Genomic DNA, 21,021 nt, shown 5'->3' on the forward strand with positions numbered 1-21,021 from the left:
AACACATATTAAAATTCTTCAATTAAATTGATCACATTGTAATTAAATATATTATGTGATATTTGTTGGTATATTTATACAATAATATTTGAAAAATGTTTTATACGAAAAATTACAAATCAATTACATTTAATACGATATTATCTTATTAAAAAAGAAAGACATAAATAATTAATAGAATTAGGAAAGGCTATTATATTAATCTGTATAAAATATTTAAAACTCAATTTACAGCAGACAGAGAGGCTTGCATTAATATTTGTTGTTTTATATATATTTTACGTTTTATTCAACTCCACATAGAGAAAAACTTAGAAAAAAGATTCGGGAAAGAACGCTACAATCTGTCAAAGCGCGTACATAAAATAGACAATAAGTAATTATGTTATATGTACACGTATCCCATTAATCACAGATAATGTGCAAATATGCGATAACGAGGCGCATACTACAAATCGCATACGCGAATACGATCGCACATCTATTATTCTAAAACGGGGAATCAGGTTGCATAATAAATTACGCGTTTATCGTAAAACAACGTAGCTATAATTATCTAACTTAATCAATTCGTATTTACAAGTATAATAAATATATTAATAATACGCGTATGTATGTGTGCGGCCGACACGCACGCAGGCGATGCGCGATCGCTTCGCGCGCTGGACATCCGCGAGATTATGGCATTGCGCGCGACTGCCGTTGGATACACGCGTTCACGTTATCCCGGCCGTCTTCGTAATCTCGGCCCTCTAGGCTTCGGATAGACATATCCACTATTCTGGTCCTGTCGTTGCGTGATCGCCTGCGGCGTCAGGAAGTAAAAGTGGCCAACATCGCCGGGTAGTCGATACGCGAAGTACGCGTTCGGGTTATTCGAGTGATTGTCCTGCACCGTGATGGGATCGATAAATTCGGCATCGGGATTTATGGAGGGACGCGGATTCCTGTAGTTGACCTCTATGTCATCCAACAGCGACACGGGTTCCTGAACGTTCTCCAGTTCCTCCCGAGACTCGGAGAAAGGCACGAAGTTATTGCTGTGTCTGTTAGCCGGTTGTATCGTGCCTCGCAACCTGTAACGAGGGGTCGGCTGTTGTACTCCTTGATTTTGCAATCGATAGTTTCCCGTTTGCAACTCATAGTTCGGTAACTGCGACGGCTGCTTCGGCCGATGTTTAGGATCAATTATCTCGACGAATTCGCTGTCCGGATTAATCGGCGGCAAGGGCCTTCGGTAATTGACGAGAGTGTCGTCCTTGAGGGAATAAGGTCGTTGCGACTGATCTCCATATCGCACTTTGACGTTGAGCGTGTTGTAAGTTACCGGTCGATCAGTTTTGTAAACATTTGGCACGTAGGCATTGGCGTTATGATCAGGTTTCTCCGTGACGCTGCTCGATTTCCCATAAATCGGAGTCGTAGTCGATATCCTCGTGTCCGGTAATTTCTTACCAAAGATCGTGAAGTATTCTTTCGTAACGTCGTCCAATAGCTTCTCGTCCTGCTGCGTGAAATACGCGTATTGCGGATTGGGTGTCGTATCTACGATCGGATAGGACGTGCTCGTGGAATAAACCGGATGTTGCATCTTGTATACTTGTTTCCGTGATTGATGTCGCGACGGGGAATCGATGTCTTCGTAGTCGTATTGCCGATTACCAGTCTTGATGTCCTGATACTCGCTGTATACTGAGTCTTGTTGCTGCTGTTGCTGCTGTTGCTGCTGTTGCTCCCCATGATACGGCGATCTCTGATTATCGAGTTTTGAGTAATCCGCTATATGAAAGCTATACTGATAGATCGGTTTAGGCTTCGTTGTCTGTCGATAATACGTTTGTGGCTTCGGAGTCGTGTAATACGTCTGTACCGGACGTGCAGGAACAGGCTGATAGTAAATGGGCGCTTGATCGGCTAACATACGTTGACTCTGATCCCGAGACGAGCTGACGTCGAATTTCGTTGATGTAGTCTCCGAATTGTCGGTGTACTGGTACGTTTGCGAATTCTTTACGATGTTATCAATGAGCTTTACTTTATAATCTTTTGAGGTTTCAACCGGCGGAATCGTCTCATAATAATTCTTCTTCTGCTCAGATCGCAACGTCTCGACATTGTAGTACGGCGATTTCGTCGTGCTTTCATAATAAACTGGCGACGGTTTCTTTGTGACGTCCGAATTCTCATCGGTCGATTCCTCATAGAAGTAATAGGACGCATGGCTAGCAGATCGATCGGGCTGACTAGTAGTGATAATGGTCTTTATGGAAGCCGGGGTGACTTGCACCGGTCGCTCCAGCGACGATTGCGTGGTCGATGGGTAGTACGCGAGAACCGGAATCTTACTCGTGACGAGAGTGGACCAGTCTTTCTGCTGGGTCGTCGCCTCGGACACCTGATTTCCGATTACGGGGCTGATAGTATATATCTCGGTATTTTCAAGAGTGTGTGGTTTCCCAGGCGTCGACGTTGTGACATCCACGCTAGATGTAATCTTCTTAGATTTAAATGTGTTTGTCGCATTCTTTACCGTCGTACGACCAAAGGATACCTTCGTGGAGGTCGATGAAGTAGTACTTGTCTTGGTTACCAAATTCGGCGGAATAGACGAGGCCTTGCTCTGTTTAGTCGTAAACTTCCTCGGTGGCAAATACGTTGGACGTGTTGCCGGCGAGGATGTGGTGGTCGGTCTCTTTGTGTACTTCTTCGTGGTAGTTTTCTTGTCGTCCAGAGCAGAGAAGAAATCCGGCGGCGGAGGCAGTATGATGCCGGGCACCAGGGGGCCCGGTGGCACAGCGGTCGTATTATCTTGCGGATAATAGAAACTGTACGGCGGCGGATAGTAGATGGACTGATCTTCCTCATCATAATCCGACTGGTTACCTGGTGGCGGCACGAATATCGCACCAGGCGGTATGGCATGATAGAAAGGCGGAAGAGCGCCAGGCGGCGGATGAGGAAGTTCCGGTTTTATTCCCTTCTGATCATTGTTACCCCTAAATGATTTCTCCTCGACGGAGAAGTTTCCTGGGAGACCGAAATCTGGGGTGAATATCGTACCGTTCGGAGCGATTGAGAAGAACGGATCCTCTCCTGGTAATAATCCCTTTGTGTAAAGAGTGTTGTAGTCGAGAGTGCCGTTGCCGATCTCCTCCACGGTGCCATTTGGACCAATGATCTGTACCGGTCCCCCCTCCGTGAGTTGTACCGGAAAGGGTGGCGGTACCTTCGGCCTCGATGGTATCTTGACCTGCCGTTTGGGCGCCTTGTAATCATCGATAGGCGGCCATTTTGGCTGCTCGCCATCGCCGCTCTGCTGCTGGCCGCCGTCCTGTGCATGTTCAGGAAATTTCCCACCCCTCAATACCAGCACGTGATTCTCGGCCAGCCAGATCTCGTCCTCGTCGAGGCCACCCAGATTGTCGATCGTGTCCTTGGGCACTTCAGGATTGTCGAGGTAGCTGATGATGCCGGGTCGTTTCGGGCGATTGCTGTAAATCTCGTTCTGTATGAGTCCATACTTGCCCTCCTTGACCTGTTGGGAGAGTGTTTTTTTCCCGTCCTCGTCGTCGCTACCACCACCGTCGCCGCCGCGATTACCTTTCCCCTCCTTACCGCTGCCGGCTGCCGACATGAGAATTCCATCGTCCCACAACGATTCGCTGTCTCCACGGAGTTTTGTATCAACTTTCAGATGACCCCCGATCAGATGGTGAGACACTTTTCTTCCGGGTTCCGTAGTGATTTTGTTGGGCGACGTGCTGCTCGGCAATCTCGTGCCCTGATTGTAGGATGTGTGTTCCTTGCCCGATCGACTAGAGTCCTCAATGTGCCTCCTCTCTCTGATCATTGACGATTCCGTTATGATTGCGCATGTCACTATCAGTGTTAAAACTAGTGACAGCCTCCACGGAGACAATACGAGATGCGTCATCTGAAAATAGACGATGTTATTCATCTCTGACCTCAAATTTGTATGTACAGGTGTGAAACTAATTTTCTGGACAGATGATTTCTTCAAATTATCCGGGTTAAATATTGTGATTTTATACTGATAAATTATACAATACTTATTTATATTTGGATAGCTAATTGTGAAACTAGAATGCTGTAATACATGTATAAAATCACAGTTTCGAACACCCGGACAACAGTTTGAAGAAATTATCGATATAATGGTGCACTGTTCGGATAATTAGTTTCGTAATTATACTTTTCTATCAGAAAATGATATTTTTATCACGCGATAAAAAAATTATTTTTATTCCGCACAAGAGACAGTATGGGAAAGTATAAACTCGTATATTTTAATACGCAATTTTCTATGTACCTAGGAGCTGTATACGTAATTAAATCATACGCTGTATTTTTCACGCTGCGAAATGATTTCTGTGTTTAATAGGTCAGTAAAAGACGTTGCGTTGCGCAGTATATAAAACAGTTTATTATTCACAATGACCGGAATTACATTCATAGATGTCGGTAGACGTAGCACGCGGTTTCCAGCGTATGTCAAGGATCTAATTGCGCAACGATGCCAATTAAGTACTAAGTCACGAACAAAGCGTATGTTTATTCGCATCCTAGCCAGACCCATTGCTGCCCCGCAATTTAGTCTTGCCGTAACAGAAATACGCTACTAATGGTTCTTGCTCTTATTACCATTTTACAAATTGTGCCGCAGTAAATCTCTGAAGTATTTTCAACTGTGTTCGGTTTTATGAATAGTCGTGGTGTTTGAGAGAATATGAAAAAAAAGGAAACGAATATTAAAAAAAAAAACGTAAATAATCCAATTCCATCTCCCGGAATGACATTTTAACATTTCAGCGTGAGTATCGTGAGACAAGAACAATTTTCGCGAATCGTCAATCTTCTACGTATCGTAGTTGATCTCTTGAGACCTATGTTCGTACATTCGGAGAATTCGTTAATTCCACCACTCGGGATTGCGGTGATACCGAGAATGCGATATTGAGGGGGCTGCCACGCCTTTCCCTAGCGAATAGACCGGTGAACGTTCGACAAACATTCACGGGTCACTGGAGTACCAGCCGACTCGTAATGACTCGCGACTGAGTAACGAACCGGTGCGAACAACGTAGGTAGGTTTCCTGTAGACATACGCCGATGCATTAACCATCGCAAGAGTTGCTGCAACGCGCGGCTCGTATAAGTTTGCGGAAGTAACGCCAGCGCAAGCAACACGATAATGCGCTTCCGACAGGCCCGCGGACGTCGCACTTCGCCTATCTCTTCAATATTTTTTCTGAAAGCTCCTAGCTTCCTTCATTTCGTTTATCCATGATCCAAGGATGCGTCCTACGCTTATTTTGATACATTAATTGCTCACTTCACTGTCACTATAAATAGAAAGTCGTTATATAAATAACATGATGCAAGCAGTATATAATTTCTATTGAAATATCGTGTACATAATAAAATCATAAATTGCATAATCGAATATTAATACCGTGAATTTAAGTATCAATCGTGTTTACCACTCGGAAAGAACTGTTTTGCTGAAATATCTAAAAATTTAAGTATGGATATAGATCTGAAAATAATTTTTGAATTATTAAAATAATTATGTAAAACTGAAATTGTTAAAAACTTTCGCAATATTGTCGTCAACATTTAGACATTCTATATAATAATTTGATGATCGAACAAAATTATTTTTAGATCTGTATCTATCTAAATTTTGAGATATTCCAATAAAACCTCTTTTCGTGTAATGTTTTTCTATTTCAATCTGCACAATTGCCATAGCTTTTTAAAATACATGTCCACAGTCGATTTTTTCCTATGAATTCCAAATTACGTTTAATGAATGCGTTATTAAAGTATACCTTTCTTTGTACATCCGGAACGGTATGACAAACTTTACTAGGATTTCTATGTCGCTGAATTGCTGTAATTGAACCGTCACATGCGATAATACGCTTCTTCGGAAAACCTGCAAGGTGACCAGTCCGACGATGGAGACATAAAACGCCTTACGTGAGTGCACTCGATTTCTCTGCGCAAGTAACTACTTAATCTACGCGTGACGGAATACCAACGTTTATTCGCGCGCAAGAAAAATCAATAGTAACACTCAATCACTGATGCACGTGCTCGAAGTCATCAACACGTCCTTAACACCTGAGGATACACCGCGTGATTTATCACGAATACTGCACGTATCTACGTTTGTAATACCTCCGTAAACTTGTCATGAGTCTTACAATCATCAATTATTCCACAAAAATCATTAATTGTCAAACTGTTCTGTAAGAACCATCATTAATTCTTAGTAAACACACACTTCAAAATACTCAGATTATATCTTCAATTAAATTAGAACCTCAATAAAGTCAATATCTTCAATTAAATTAGAAGCTCAAACAGCAAACGCAAATTTCACGCGTATAAGTTGCGATATGAATTTTCTTTGTGAAATCATCTTTGCGTTCTCCGTCGCGCTTCGATAAGTCAGATCGGCTGCGATACCTCTATTGTGCACTCACCAACGGGTCTACTCTACGACTTAGCATACTCACTTTCCGACATTTAACCGATACTACCCACAACACTATGAACGATTGATGTTCTACTTTATAAGAAAATCGCACCTCTCGATTTGCGTTTTACTGACAGGACTGGTTCTCGATCGCACTCGTGCTACGCGCGATCTCGATGTTGCAGATGTAAATCACATAAAGTGATTTTCTCACGTTCAAGTGCGTATCTTCCAATTAACGTTTAGCGAAGTATACGTTGGTTGATTTTACGCATTGATAAATGGTCACAGTATTTTCAGTATTTTTATCGATGGAGATTGGAGAAACGCGTCGCGGGCCTCGACGGAACCGCGATACAACCGTTCGAACCGGCATGGTACACGTGACTGGCGGATTTTCATCACCCTCTCCCGGGGTACCGGACTTGCCAAGGACGTTTGTCGGGGAAGGTGGAGTCGTTTCCAAGTGGTAGCGGTACGGCGGCTCCGCCGTGCCGGTGGAAAGGAGGAAGTCACGGCTGGTTCGTACGATTAACGATCGTAATTAGATCGTTGCTTCGTGTCTGGCATTATTTCAGCGTCGCTGATTACTCGGGGGTGTTTTATGCGCGACAGTCCTCGCACGAGGACACGTAACTTCGGAAAGAGGTACAATGAGCGCGTAATGTCGCGGCGCCTTTCACTTTCTGTCGACAATCGGCAGTGGTCTAATTTTGCTTATTTTTCAGGGCGATACTCACGTGACGAACGACGAAAGAATCACACCGCGCATTTGCTCGGATTGTCCGAGCGATTGCCTAACCATCCGGTAACAAAACCTTTTTATGCACAGCAATAAACTACTCATAAATCAAGCCGATACTTTGCTGTCCATTTTTGCTGTCTGTGCAACACACGCGACTCTCGCCTTTGTTGAATAGGCAGTTCTCGGATCATTTGCTGAAATTGCGATCTTGAATGGTTTCGTCGACTTTTGACGCCCGGATCCGATCCGAGCTATTAATGTGCGAGCTTTGTTGGCCACTCGAGTTGTGAGAACTCGAATAATTGCTTCGTCCCGCGCATTTTATACAATTCCCACACAAAACGTGTAACGATTGAGATATATATTGCGAAATAGACTGGTAAATAGTCGCCAAAATGGAAGTGGTCTGTTCCGTAAGACGAAAGTCGAAGGATTTTTCGAGGCGTGATGCAAGATAGCCGCGATTCCCGCTGGCAGGTGCCGTTACGTTGCCTCGTTACACCGAGGTCTGCTCTAGAAAACATTCAAGACTAGACTTTGCCGTTACGACCGATAGCAGATCGCTTCGATCTCGCTTGCCAAATTGGAAAAAGTCGGAAACTAGTTTCAAGATAGACGTGGCGTAACAATTATGATTCTTGTAGAGCTTTACTTGGAAACTCGAAGGAAAGAGTTATTTTCTTCCTTAAATGATTATAGAATATTCCCCTTTTTAATTTTACCTATAAAATTTACCGTATCATTATCATTATATTTGTCATAATTTACGTATTCATTGAGTTTTAATATTATACTAAAAAAAAATTGGTAATTGCTATCAAATTGCTATTTTGTTTAGTTGGTGAATTTTTTTTAGTAAATATTACTAAATATAATAATAGTAACCGTTTGGTAATAATTACAAAACTTAGATCAGTTTAATTACTTTTAGTTGTATTAAATGAACATTTAATTGAAATTATTTTACCAAGCTTTAGTAACTATCATCTAAATTTAATTATTATTACCACCCTTTTTTTTGTGTACTTCGCATATCTGCTTTCACATTACAATATATTGATTATTCTCGTTAAAATGTTTTGTATTTATCGTTGCTGATAGCGTCGGCATATGCAAGTTAAATTAGTTTGAAAGCAATTTCTCGGTCACACCGATATCCCGAAATATAACGGAAGTTGACCTTGAATCTGGGACGCCATCAAAGGCGTCCCACGGTTAAGATAAAACGGCATTGAGCCATCGCACTAGTTCCGCGAGAGTGAAAGGCTAGTCTGACAGAACGAGATCTTTGCAAAACAGCCTCACGTTGATTCATCAAATTGATATCATTCGTTTTGTCGATCGTGTATCGCAATTGTAACGCGATTAGCAATTATGGCTTAAACCATTTTAGCTGGAGAGTATCTATTTGTATTGTTATTGGGAGTATGTAGATCGTGTTATTTTGATATTTTGAGAGTTTAGTTGAAAAACCTTATCGATTTTTGTGATTCCTGATTCGCTTATCCTGCCGAGCAAGTACTGTAAAGTCATACAATTACTGGTGTACGTGTACACGCCAGACACCACGTAAGAGATCTACCGTTATCCAATTGAATTTACGCTTTCAACTACTTTCCTTTTTGTTTCGCGTTGTGCTCGCTGAACAGCATTAATTCCTCGACGCTGCGGCTTGACTTTCGGCGCGTCGTAACGATTTTACAGCTACGTGTAGAAACTTTTGAGTACATACACTCGAAAGTGGCCGATCACACCGTGGTCGGTCACAGGAACTCGATATTTACTGTAAACAGTTTATTCTGGCCGCGCTATACTTCTTGCTCGAGCGCATCTTTATTTAACAACCGTTAATTAACAATTTATAACCACTCTATTTTCGATGTTAAACTCAAGCTCTGCCGCGTTGTTATAGTACATTATTTTCGAACATATAATTTGTTACATTTCTTACGGATCTACATGTTTGCGTAAGAGCGATAAAACAGGAGAAAGCTAAAACATGGATACGTGAGGGTTCTCGGTGTTGTAGGGAATTATCCCTATCGTTTTCAGATACAAAGATAAATCGGAATATCCGCTTTACCTAGACACTCGATTGGCACGCTGCACTTGATGCTATATATTAATGCTCCGCTTCAGGCTACTCGTGAATTAAATTAACACGTTTGAAATATTGCTTTCTGTTGTATATAGATTTTACATGTATGCTTTCCTATATCTCTAGGGCAATTTAGCATGTATGAATTTTTGACATCTCTGATGTTATTTTTCTTCTATTGAGCACACGTAGCACGAATGTGTGAAAGGTGAAATTAATTTCTCTCTTCCGTGTCTCGTTTTAACAACCAATTGCAGTAATTTTAATAGAAATTGTTGAAATTGTTAACATTATTATTGAATAATATTATTAAATATTTTCAGCAAAAATATTTGTAGGTTCATTTATAATACATGTATAATACAATATTAATAGCACAGATAGAAAAAATTGCTTTGATCACTTTAATTTTATGCTGTGACAGCAAATTTATTTGCACATGTAAGGATCGCAAATTATTTGCAAGTGTAACAAATATTTATTCTTTTTGTATTCACTATGAAAATTATTTGCAACAAATGCAAAATATTTGTCAAATGTGCAAATTTGTTTGCTGTAAGCAGCAAATAAATTTGACAAATTTAATAAAATTAAATTTTATAATTCCTTTTGCGTTTATAGCAAATTTTTTCTCTCTGTGATTCTTTATTCACGTCGTTCATTATTATGGATATATAAATTATACATAATTATAATAATTATATATTTATACATAATATACAAATATATAACTTATATATAATTATATATAAATTTATTATTATTTATACATCTAATATTTTTCCGTATACATATATTTATAATATATGCTATCATTGCATTTCTAATTTAATCGTCCGTCTACTCACACGCGGGGATTAACCCATCGTAACGGAAAATCGCACGTCCGATGAATTTGCTACGTCACGTAATATTCGTCGTGTAATATGACAGTTTATCATGCGCATCACGTGAGGTGAATCCCCCGACCTCATAGCTCAAGAAGTCAGCGAGATCGGTTCCGTCGGAATGACAGGGAAGAGTAGCACTCGAAGTGGAACACCTTGGCATTGACCGGCTTGCTCCGCCGAGGCAGCCCGCGCGCTTGCATAATCAGCTCGTCTCGTTCATCCCGGGGCACTTCTCTCACGGCGAGTTACGGCATCAATCGCATCTCACGGTAAACTCGCTCTTGAGATGACTCTCGCAGTTTGCGTACCGATATAATCTTAACGGCGCGTACTCGCGACCGAAATTTTTTTCTCGATACGGAGAAACTCCTCTGAGTCAACGACCAAGTATCTCGTCGCAAATAAATTCCATTTCCGTTTATCAACGGAAAGTGCAAATGACATATATCATATGTTTTACTGTTATTAGAAATTCCAAACATTTAAACATGGGCATTATATAAGCTGATTGTAGTTTTCTTATTGACGAACTGATTCCGTTTCAGCAATCTCACGATATGTAATGTGTACTAGGTATGATGGAATGTATAAGTAGCTTTTGCTGTATATTAAACACTTTGCTTAAGTATTCGATGTAATATCGAATTTTATATAAATTACAGAATGTTTACAAAAATTTTGTTATTTCGCACAACAATTATTACGCAGGATAAAAACATTAATCATCAACTCTCGGACAAATTCATGAAAATTCCCATTTTTCATCTTTGCACTGATGTCTGCCAATTTCTACTAATGTATTAAATTAATTAATTAACTTTAATCTTGGTTTAATTTATTCGTTTTCTAATTTTTAGAATTAGAAGAAAGTAAAAAGTAGGTTACAAATCAAGATTAAAGTTAATTTATATTGATAAAAGTAAACATAAGAGAAAATTACTTGCTCGAAACTCAAGATTATTAGGAATCCGTCATGTATTCTCGATTTTTGACCGTAATATTTTTCGAAGAATCTTTTCGAGTTGCAGCGTCCTTCACGCTTTAAAGCAACCGAACTCGATCAGTGAAAAATTCAAAGAAACAGGTCAAACCGCATGGTGAAGCTCGGAGAACGGCCTCAGACCTTCGTAGCGCAATAATTTGTACAATAAATACATCTTCGCTAATTTCATCAGCGGGTTAGCCGCGCATTTTCAACTCGCACTCGTTCGACCGTTCACCTTCACGATAGATAAGAACCATAAATCTTGCAATACTTGAGTGTACTTTGAGATGCAAAGTTACTAACCACACACTCTTTCGAAAGCTTAGTTGCTTTGAGAATCTCGCAACATTTACATATAAATAAACTATCGAGAATTTATGATTCAAAATGAAAAACTGTTACAAATAAGTTTTTAAGCATTCCTAGGTTAATTTACATTGGAAAAATGCTATGCCATCATGTCGTAAGTCTGTTGTCTCATTTTATTGTACTCGGAAATATAATTCAGTCTTCTTATCTCTTCGATGATAAAAGTTCATCATTCAGCCGGTCGCTCTTAATGCCGTGATCTTACAAGTTTTAACGAGTTATCGTTTGATTAACGTGCGAAGGACACGCGCGATTCTATCGCATTTGTCAAACAGTCGAGCGATGAGACACAGCCGTCGGAATTTGCGCCTTTATCACCCGGATTCCTACCGATTGTTCCTCTTATACTAATGAATCCATTCCCGACTCTAATATCCACTGGACTTCAAATGGAACAGGTTTATCCTGCAGTGAATCACAGCCCGGGCATCCCAAGACGAGCTTGTGGTCTTGTCCCGCAATTTGCCCCGAAGCGGTTCTTCGTTTTTATCCGCATTCCACCATTGCACCGCATTTCGTACGTGCACATTCTCACGCTTGCGTCAATCCCTCGCGTCCGCTGCAAGTTAGACGCCACCATTGCACTTATAATTAAGGACGATCAGTCCCAGCGAGAGGGAAAACTGGCCAGCGCAAGGTCGTGCCCAAGGCTTCATTGATGACCCTGCTCGCCGTGTTGTCGTTCTTTCGTTGCGAAGGCCCCATAATTGAAATGCATTCGCGAGAGGGAAATATATCGCGTGAGATATTTTTTATTCAAATATACTCCTTTAACCTTCTGGAACTGAAAATTCACCAAAATCTGTGACACAGACCCCTATTCTGTAGTTTTACCGACAGTAACTAGTACTAATATCATATTGTTGCGTAGCTTTTGTATTATGTATATAATCAACATAATAACGTATTATTGTTAAGAGTTACAGAATAGATACTAACGTTGGATCTGTAAGATCTACTTTATAATTTTGGTTAATTAAAAGACAATAATTAATTTCGAAGAACCAACATGAATACTACATGAATGAATAAGCATATTTTATTAAGAATAATTTAAATTTGCAGATGTAACATAAAGAAAATTGAATTTTTGATAAAGAGATTTATAATTGATCCACTGCACTTAGAAAAAAATTGTTTATTTGACAATTTTAGTTTATTTTATTTCTTTCGATGAAGAATGTATGTATTTAAGTCAAATATAATGTTTGACTTAAATACATGTGTATATTCTTCAATGGGAAAAAAAATAAAGTAACAAACTAAATTAATTTAGTCAAATAAACAATTTTTTTTCTCAACTCAAGTGTCAACTCTGGAGGGATATAAGTAATACAGGTCCAATAAATCCACATCGATTCCGGAGGATTCGATTAATCTTCTCGCCTTTGAAAATTAACGCGCGATATACGTAAGGCGTTACTTCGAGCAGTACTAATACGATATCGAGTTTGCCATGTTATTTGTACATTTCCCGTGAAAAAAACGTTGCCACGTGAATATTGATACAATCCCCTCTTTTCTCCAAAAGCGCTCTAATCGGTGACTTTCATATTATTCCGTAACAAATAATGGGTTATTTACAGCACACGTAATACGGTACACTTATATACTCGTGTCATGCCTCAATACCGTATTTTTAGTGAAGAATCGTAAAGATAGTATTACTGATCTCGCTGAACACACGACGAGCGACTTTCTCTGTGTACGACTATTATTTTATTTTACTCGAGCGACTTCATGCACGACTTGCATAACTTGATAAGCGGTCGTGGTTTAGTGACGCTAGAAATACCGTTCAATCGTTGTGTACGGCGCACAATCGATCTCCAACTAATGTTTGCCTTGTCTTGATAAAAAAAAAAAAGATAGTTTTAGGTTTCATTCTCTGCATCAAGACTATTTTCGTCTTTGTTCCGATGTGATTTGCGTATTCGCGAAACGGAATTATGTAACATCCTCGTGAATGTACAATGATATTCTGACTACTCTTAACAGTGGATCATAAAACGATCGCGTCATGATAGCCAGTGGCCATTTATACCGATTTATTATCTCTTTCCCTTTTCCTGTCTCGAGGGAGCTCTGTCGTGCAGATACATAACATCCGTATATTGAGAGCGCGGACCAGCAATTGATCTTTGATCGACGAATTTTGCAAAAACATTATTTCCTTGCGCTGTATTTTTAGCCGAAGAAAAAAAAGTGAATTACAGACGTGCTCTGAATTTAATTTTGCTGCTTTCCTTCTGAATGTTTTTCGAGGACAGTATCAAAGTTTATATCAAAGTGAAAGTAATCGGCCGACAAGTTACTCGATCGTAGGTTATAATTGACAAAACAAGACGAAACTAATTAAGCAAGAAACTTATAAACGCATCCATCGTCGTGTTGCCGGAAGTTCCAACTTTCGCAACGATTGACCGGATATTCCGAGAGCCTCGAGCGAAATGTGCGAATACCGCGGGAACTATTAACAGCACCTTCTACTTCATACTTTTATTTCAGGCTCATTTAACGATATAATTCCGATTCAACGAGTACAGAAAGGCTGTCGACGATCCTCTAAGAAATAAAATTTTCAAAAGTTGTTTTCGTAAAGAAAAACTACATGTTTTCCGAATTCTGCATAATGTAAATCTGGATGAACATTTAGACATTCTATTTATTAGTCACATAAATTTCTCGTGTCGAATTATGTTTAAGGTACATTCTTTAACAAAAGAAAGTTACACACAGGTCTAGATAAAAGGGCTATTATCTCGGAAACGGTGACAGATACTACAAGAATGCTTCAGAATTATAAGTCTGTTCTTTATTCCTGCACTGTCTGAACAGGATACTGATGCACACAGTACAATAAATTGAAGCGAAACAAATGTATATTTGTTTCATTTCAACTTATTGCACCAGTTTAGGTAGTGCAGACCTTATTTTGGTTCAATAAGACCTACGAGAAACGTTGAAGTCGCTAAAATTGTCTATCATTGTTTTCGAGAAAATGATTCCATTGTCTAGACCTGTACATACGTTTTTTTTTATTAAAGAGTGTGTTTAATAGAAGCAACGTTTCCAACAAATTTTAGAGAATTAACTGTCCTCCCTATTATTACGAACAACGATGGATATACAATAATGAGCGACATCCTGGCGCATGATGACCGTACGCGTTATAATTAATGTTTCTCGGAAGACCTCTTAAACCTTTACGTCGGTCACAGATAAATAGCACGGATATGCATATCAAGACGAATGGATGTTGATACATAGGTCAACTATGAATGATTGAGAATATCGCGTAATCAGAGCAAAAGTCTGTGATCTAGAATATCGCATAATCAGAGCAAAAGTCTGTGATCTAGAAAATGTTCATCTATGACATTTACTAATTATCGTTAGCTATAACTGTACATGCTGACATAGTTATAATTGCTGTTTTTTTTTCATTCTGATTTTTATAATTAAGCAAGTTTTTAGGCACCTTTAGTACACATGATTTTCTTTTACGCGATAAGTCGTTTGTGTCCTGGGTTAATTTTCATCACTTTTACACGGATAAAAACAGTTTTGCTGAAGTATTTGAAAATTTAGGTAGATTATCTATGAGCTAAGTATTGAAAATAATTTCAGTTGGAAGCATTCTACATGATCTTCGTTACAGATACAGATACAAATAATCTAGCAAAATTTTTAGATACTTCAGCAAAACTTTCTTTCAATGTACAAGTCTTCAAAAATTATTAAATGATTTAAAATAATATGTAGAGAACGCTTAAACTTTATCATCAAAATTTAAGCGTTCTACATAAATTATTTTGATGATCCAAACAAAATTATTTTCTAATCTGTATTTAGCTCACATATAATCTAGCAAAATTTTTAAATACTTCAGCAAAACTTTCTTTCTTTCTACAAGTTTATATAAAAATTATTAAGTGATTCTTACATATGCTTTAGAAAATATTTATAAAGTTGTATATTTAAAAAAAAGGAAGGACAGAGAGCATTATTTGACCAAATATTCATACTATTTTAAAGAAAAGAAATGCGCAGAACACGAATGATCCAATCATGTGTACTAATTTATTAAAACTTTATTTTTTTTTAGAGACGTTTTATTTTTCTTATATATTAAAATTCATGTAATTTTATTTTTTAAACAGCAAAATGTCAGAAGAATGTACATATTTTAAAATAAAATAATTTTATTTGAGGAAATATATCCTTGAGATCATAGCACAATAATTTTTCATCTACCACGTGTAGACTACGCAAGACTAAGTAATTACCACGACAACAGACTTCTGCACAGCACGTGGTGCGTTAACTAAACATTCCTTCGTGCAACGAAACTTCTTTCCTCACAATAATTATGCAAATGCACTCACGATCGTTTATAATGCCGTATATCGGCGTCTTCGATGATATATTGATTTTTCTCGATATGCTCCAAAACAGGCAGACGGCTGCTTCAGGCGCATGTGTTGCACTCCGACAAGTTCATCTGTGAACGCACAGAAAAAGAAATCTCAACAGAATGGATGGGGGACTCTCAGTGTGCCCCTTCTTCCATAACACACCGTACGTTATGGACTGTACGTGTAGCGAGATGCAACCACTGCACTTGGCCGACGATGCACGAGCGAGTAATCTCCTGCGCCGCGTGACCGGTGATCTTTATATCGATGGATCCTCTGGCCCTGCGCCAGTGTCCCGTCCCACTCTGGTATCGCGATGCGATGTGACGCGATGCGACTTTTGCGATGGTGCGCGACTCGACGCCCCGATACACCGCATGCGATATTCGCGCACCTCGTGCACCTCACCACGATGTTACCACCACGTTGCGTCCGCGTGCCACGCCGCACCGGAGGAAGGGAATGCCGCGTGTGCAATGTCGCCGGTCGCTCTTACGACTGTCGGCCAAAGGCATCGTCCTGGGCCATTCACACACCTCACACACCCTTTCTTTTTTGCAGTAGTCCTGCCTGGTCTCCCCCCCCCCTCTCTCTCTCTCTCTCTCTCTCTCTCTCTCTCTCTCTATTTATCTAAAAGACACCTGTCCGATTAATGGATACAATTGCGAAAGAAGTATACCGCACTGCAAAATCGATTAGAGTTGATTAATTTTATTGTGACGTAATACGACACGTGCCGATAATCCATACCTTGATGAACAATATCATTGGTCTCAATCATTGTTATCAATAAAACTTGACATCATCAACTATTTGCAGATCCTCTTGGGATGTAGAGAAACAAGATCCTAAGAAGATCCTGCTTCTCTACATAATTTGCAAATTGCAATACGTAGTTCGTAAATGCTGACGCATACATGAAAATCAACCGCATGTAATGAAAAAACAAATGCAAATTTTCATTCTGCGTCTGCGTTTGCGAACTACGTTTTGTGATTTGCAAATTATATAGGGGCACCTTTATTTTGTTTTTTATAATAATTGTAAATTTGTACATGTATTTCTTTCGAATATAATTTTACATACATAATTATATATGTATATATAGATGTTGTTTTTAAAATAGGAAAGAAATAAAAGAGACAAAATAAAATTAAACAATAAACTTGTACACATTATTCGCTGTCAGGTAAAGATTTCTTTCTGAGATGCATTTGGATATTTATTTTCGACTAATCATTCAAGCTATAAACGTGCATAAGATAATTTATTGCTTGCGCGTACTGCGCTTGTAAAAATCAGAGATCTCGCTCTTAACTAGTTCTAGGCACTTTATGTTATTTTGACGGTGGTCCAGACGAACATAACGATCTTTACTTATCTACGCGAGAGATACAATCGCGTCTGTCCGGGATGGAAATGGAAACGGGAAAACCGATATATACTTCTTTACCGAATGACTTCGTCCGCATAAAAAAATTTGAGTCGCCAGACTCGGCTATGTCATTTATTTTGATCTCTTTTTTGGATCTTCGTTTTTCAGGACGAATTCCTTAACCTCCAGGACAAATTCCTTAATCTCGAACAATAAACACGAAGTATCGCTTATGTGACAGTGAAAAATATTGCTTGCGTGGGATAGTAAACAAAATATCATTCGTATTATGTCATCATTTAGTACCATGTATATCATATTTTTTAATTTATGTATCTTAATTCTTATATATATTACGTAATAATTATCTGATAGACAGCTGTATGTGATAAGGACAAAATTGAAATAAGAACTTTCTCAGCTTTCACTGAGAAGTCACGGTCCATTAATAGAAAGTAATTCATAGATATATCAATGCTATTTTGAATGCAATAAGTACAAAGCGAATTCATAGTTGTATATTATTTTATCCATATCTAATGCGCTTTAATATCCAGTATGAGTATCATGTTTATACCTTGTCTTAAAACTATTAATGAGCGTAGAAACAGATAGGACGAACCGTGAGTAATAGTGTCACTTATAAGTAATCACCTTGCGTGAACGTAAGTTACACCGATCGCATATCAATTGCCGCGAATAGATAGTTCAACAATGTCGATATCAAATTAATTACACATAACAATTTCATACTGACATCTATTACCTTAATTAGACTGATTGTGTATTTTATTTGTGCTACTATGTTAAAAATTTGTACGAAATTTAATATACTTTTAAGTTGTACAATTTGAATTTAATTTCATGACATTACATAAATTTAATGTATTTTTTATGAAAATTTATGAATTTTAATGTACTTTTTACAAAATGTTATAAAAAGTACATTTTCATAAATTTAATATACATGTTTACATTATTTAAGTAACTACTATAACTTTCAGTTAAATCATTCATTACTTTTAATTTCATTCATAATCACGAGCATTCATTTACATGTAAAGAAAGTTCATGGTTACATGTCTAACAGTGAATCACCAATAACAGTACAAATAGTAGTACAAATAAAATACCTATCGGAATATTATATTATATTTTAGCAACTCGATAATTTACATAAAATTTCTCTGCCTCTTGCACTCCTTTCAACTCAAAGATCGATAATCATTAGTCAGTCGGTTCTTAAGACCGTCTTAAATATGATTTTAAGATAAGTCAATTATAGTTGTATTTAAGGCATTACTTTCTTAAGACGATTTAAGAATCCTAAAATAAGATTATAAATATACCGGCCAGAAAATTTGTTTAATTTCTGATAATAATAGGAAATTATTATTTATCGCTCGCAAAAGATAACCATCTTCCGCAATTGTTACAAAAGAAATTCTATTGGATATTTGATATTGGAATATTATGTATGGTAAAGATACGAATCCGTTTGGAATATAAAGAATCGAAACTCACATCACGTTAGTCACGCGTGCATGAAAGTTCAGGTCTCTTGCCGATCGCGAAAGTTTTGGACTGATCAGTAAGATTGATTTTCTTATTATCATAAAAAAATTTCATGAAACATATACTTTTGATATATATTACTATTCATAATAATTAATGTACATGTGTATATAACAAAGGAGAAAAGAGATTGTCTATTATCATGCTTCTTAATTGAGATAATGCCGCATTTTCCATATTCAGCAAACCGAATCGAATTGATTTAATCTTGCACGACCGTCGATAATCTATTTACCGATGCTGTATCCAAGTACGATTAATCCTTTCACGACCAAATTTGGAGAACGTGCGACCGCACTTCTCCTCGTTCCATCAATTACGATTCATCGCAATATCGTCATTATATTCTCAGACTGTGACGGCATTATTCAAGTGCGAACCATGACGTTTTGTGTGACGCATCTATTGGTCGCACATCCGATGAGATCTATGATGAGAAGATATTTTTAAAGTGCCGTTCATTCACAAACACGTACGCGTGTTTTTCCCGCGAACGCTTTGAGTCAGCGCTGAGGCCTGTTTTTTTTTTTTAGCTGATCTTGTACTGTTTATCTTTTCTTTCTTTTTCTCGAACATAGAGGAGAAAAAGAGAAAAGATGAATCGTGCAAAAAGTTCAGCTGAAAAAACTAATCCTGTAGTTGCGCGCGATTTGTTTCGAAAACATCGAGTTTATTTATTCTCTGAAGAGAAGAATCGCGACAATCGGTCGAAATTCTTGCGAATGAATGGCGGGTGCGCTTATTTCAGATTGTCTGATCGTGCAATGATTCATTGGAAGAAATCCGTGCATTATCAAGGTCGGACGTACGTCGTCGTCCTTCATGTTGCCAATTTTTTAGTGCCGCGTCGTCGTATTGTAAAACGTTTGGGCGCAGACTCTTTGTGGGCTTCCTTCTGTATTTGAAAATATAATATATTGGTCAGGGAGAGATTGATCGCAGGTGTCACTTGCTTGAAAAGAAAAGATGACCATGGCATATCGTGTGTCAAAAAAAAAGTACTTTCCATGATGATATAACTCATTGGAAGTGTTTCGTTAATATCTTATATTTATTTACAAAATATCTAAATATTTCAGCTTTATTGGAAAATTGAAATATTTTATTAATTTTTAAGTTTATGTGTATAAGTTCGTAAAATAATTATATGATGAACACAATTTTCTTTTTACATTTTTTCTTTTTCATTATGAAATGCTATTTGTGATCATTTAATGAAATTACGTAAATGTCAAAAAGAATTATTCCGCCACGATGACGATATTGCGATAGGTGGTTGGAAACATTTTGTTAATATTTATTTACAAATAAATATATTTTGGGTATTTATTGTAAGTCGGTTTATATTTGGAATATTTTAGTAGTTAATTTTTAAGTTACACATTATGTATAATTTTAATATATAGTTTATAATTAATAATGTGCGATTTTTATACTTTCTTTTATTATTAAATATTATTTTGCTGAAATAATCTTAATTTAGTGAAATTGCTTTGAAACTTATACAGCAGAATTTAAAAAAAAAATGAATGTGCTGATATATTCAAATCGAGGACATTTAAATCAGGACACTGAATAAAAAGAACCGGTATCATAGTCTTTTACAAGTCAATCGTGAGATCAAAGAGATGTTATCTGCAGTTATTTGGTCAATATAGTTCACTAAGCATAATCGATCGCGGTTCGTGACATTTCGCGGCTGCATCGTTGTATTAAAACTATGCGCATATGAATAAAGTGGCGAATAAAGCGAATAGCTTTATTGAAAGAGTGTTATTAGCCTTTATCGAAAACGTGCGAGAGACACGTGTACAAGCTTTGGAGACGTATAGATATAATCTTCTCATTGTTCAGTCAACCTTCGTTCGTGCTTATTAGCACGCGAGATTGACGGGAACAGTTTCGCTTGATGCACAATCTCGTTGAATTAACTTCACCTTCTCTAACGCGCCATTGTATTTATTATGTTTTATATCGTCCTTTCAATCGTGAATTTTAGACCAGAAGCATAAATGTATGTACGTGTTTGTGTGACTCTCGTTGGAAAGTTGCAAATGGAAA

At 37.9% G+C, this 21,021-nt stretch overlaps 2 protein-coding genes across 3 annotated transcripts in view; one reads left to right on the forward strand and one right to left on the reverse strand.

Annotated features, from left to right (window-relative positions):
- The window catches only part of Naa15-16 (N-alpha-acetyltransferase 15/16), a 42,812-nt gene that overhangs the window by 3,366 nt on the left and 18,425 nt on the right, over positions 1-21,021 (forward strand). The gene's annotated exons all lie outside the window — the stretch shown is intronic.
- On the reverse strand, positions 259-16,432 carry LOC105146061 (uncharacterized). Of its 2 annotated transcripts, none has more exons than XM_011056100.2 (2): positions 15,981-16,432; positions 259-3,934 (listed from the first exon to the last, which is right to left on the reverse strand). In XM_011056100.2, the coding sequence occupies exon 2, from the start codon at positions 3,932-3,934 to the stop codon at positions 722-724; it is 3,213 nt and encodes a 1,070-aa protein (XP_011054402.2). In that variant the 5' UTR covers positions 15,981-16,432; the 3' UTR covers positions 259-721. The 2 variants fall into 2 exon arrangements, with proteins under 2 accessions (XP_011054402.2, XP_087264493.1); XM_087408367.1 differs by lacking the exon at positions 15,981-16,432 and adding an exon at positions 5,853-5,978.

Source organism: Acromyrmex echinatior, chromosome 8 (genome assembly GCF_024713525.1).
Source record: "Acromyrmex echinatior isolate Ae372 chromosome 8, ASM2471352v2, whole genome shotgun sequence".
Taxonomy (NCBI): domain Eukaryota; kingdom Metazoa; phylum Arthropoda; class Insecta; order Hymenoptera; family Formicidae; genus Acromyrmex; species Acromyrmex echinatior.

Coding starts and splice junctions, on each gene's coding strand:
- LOC105146061 (XM_011056100.2), bottom strand. CDS start 3,934: ATGACGCATCTCGTATTGTCTCCGTGGAGGCTGTCACTAGTTTTAACA.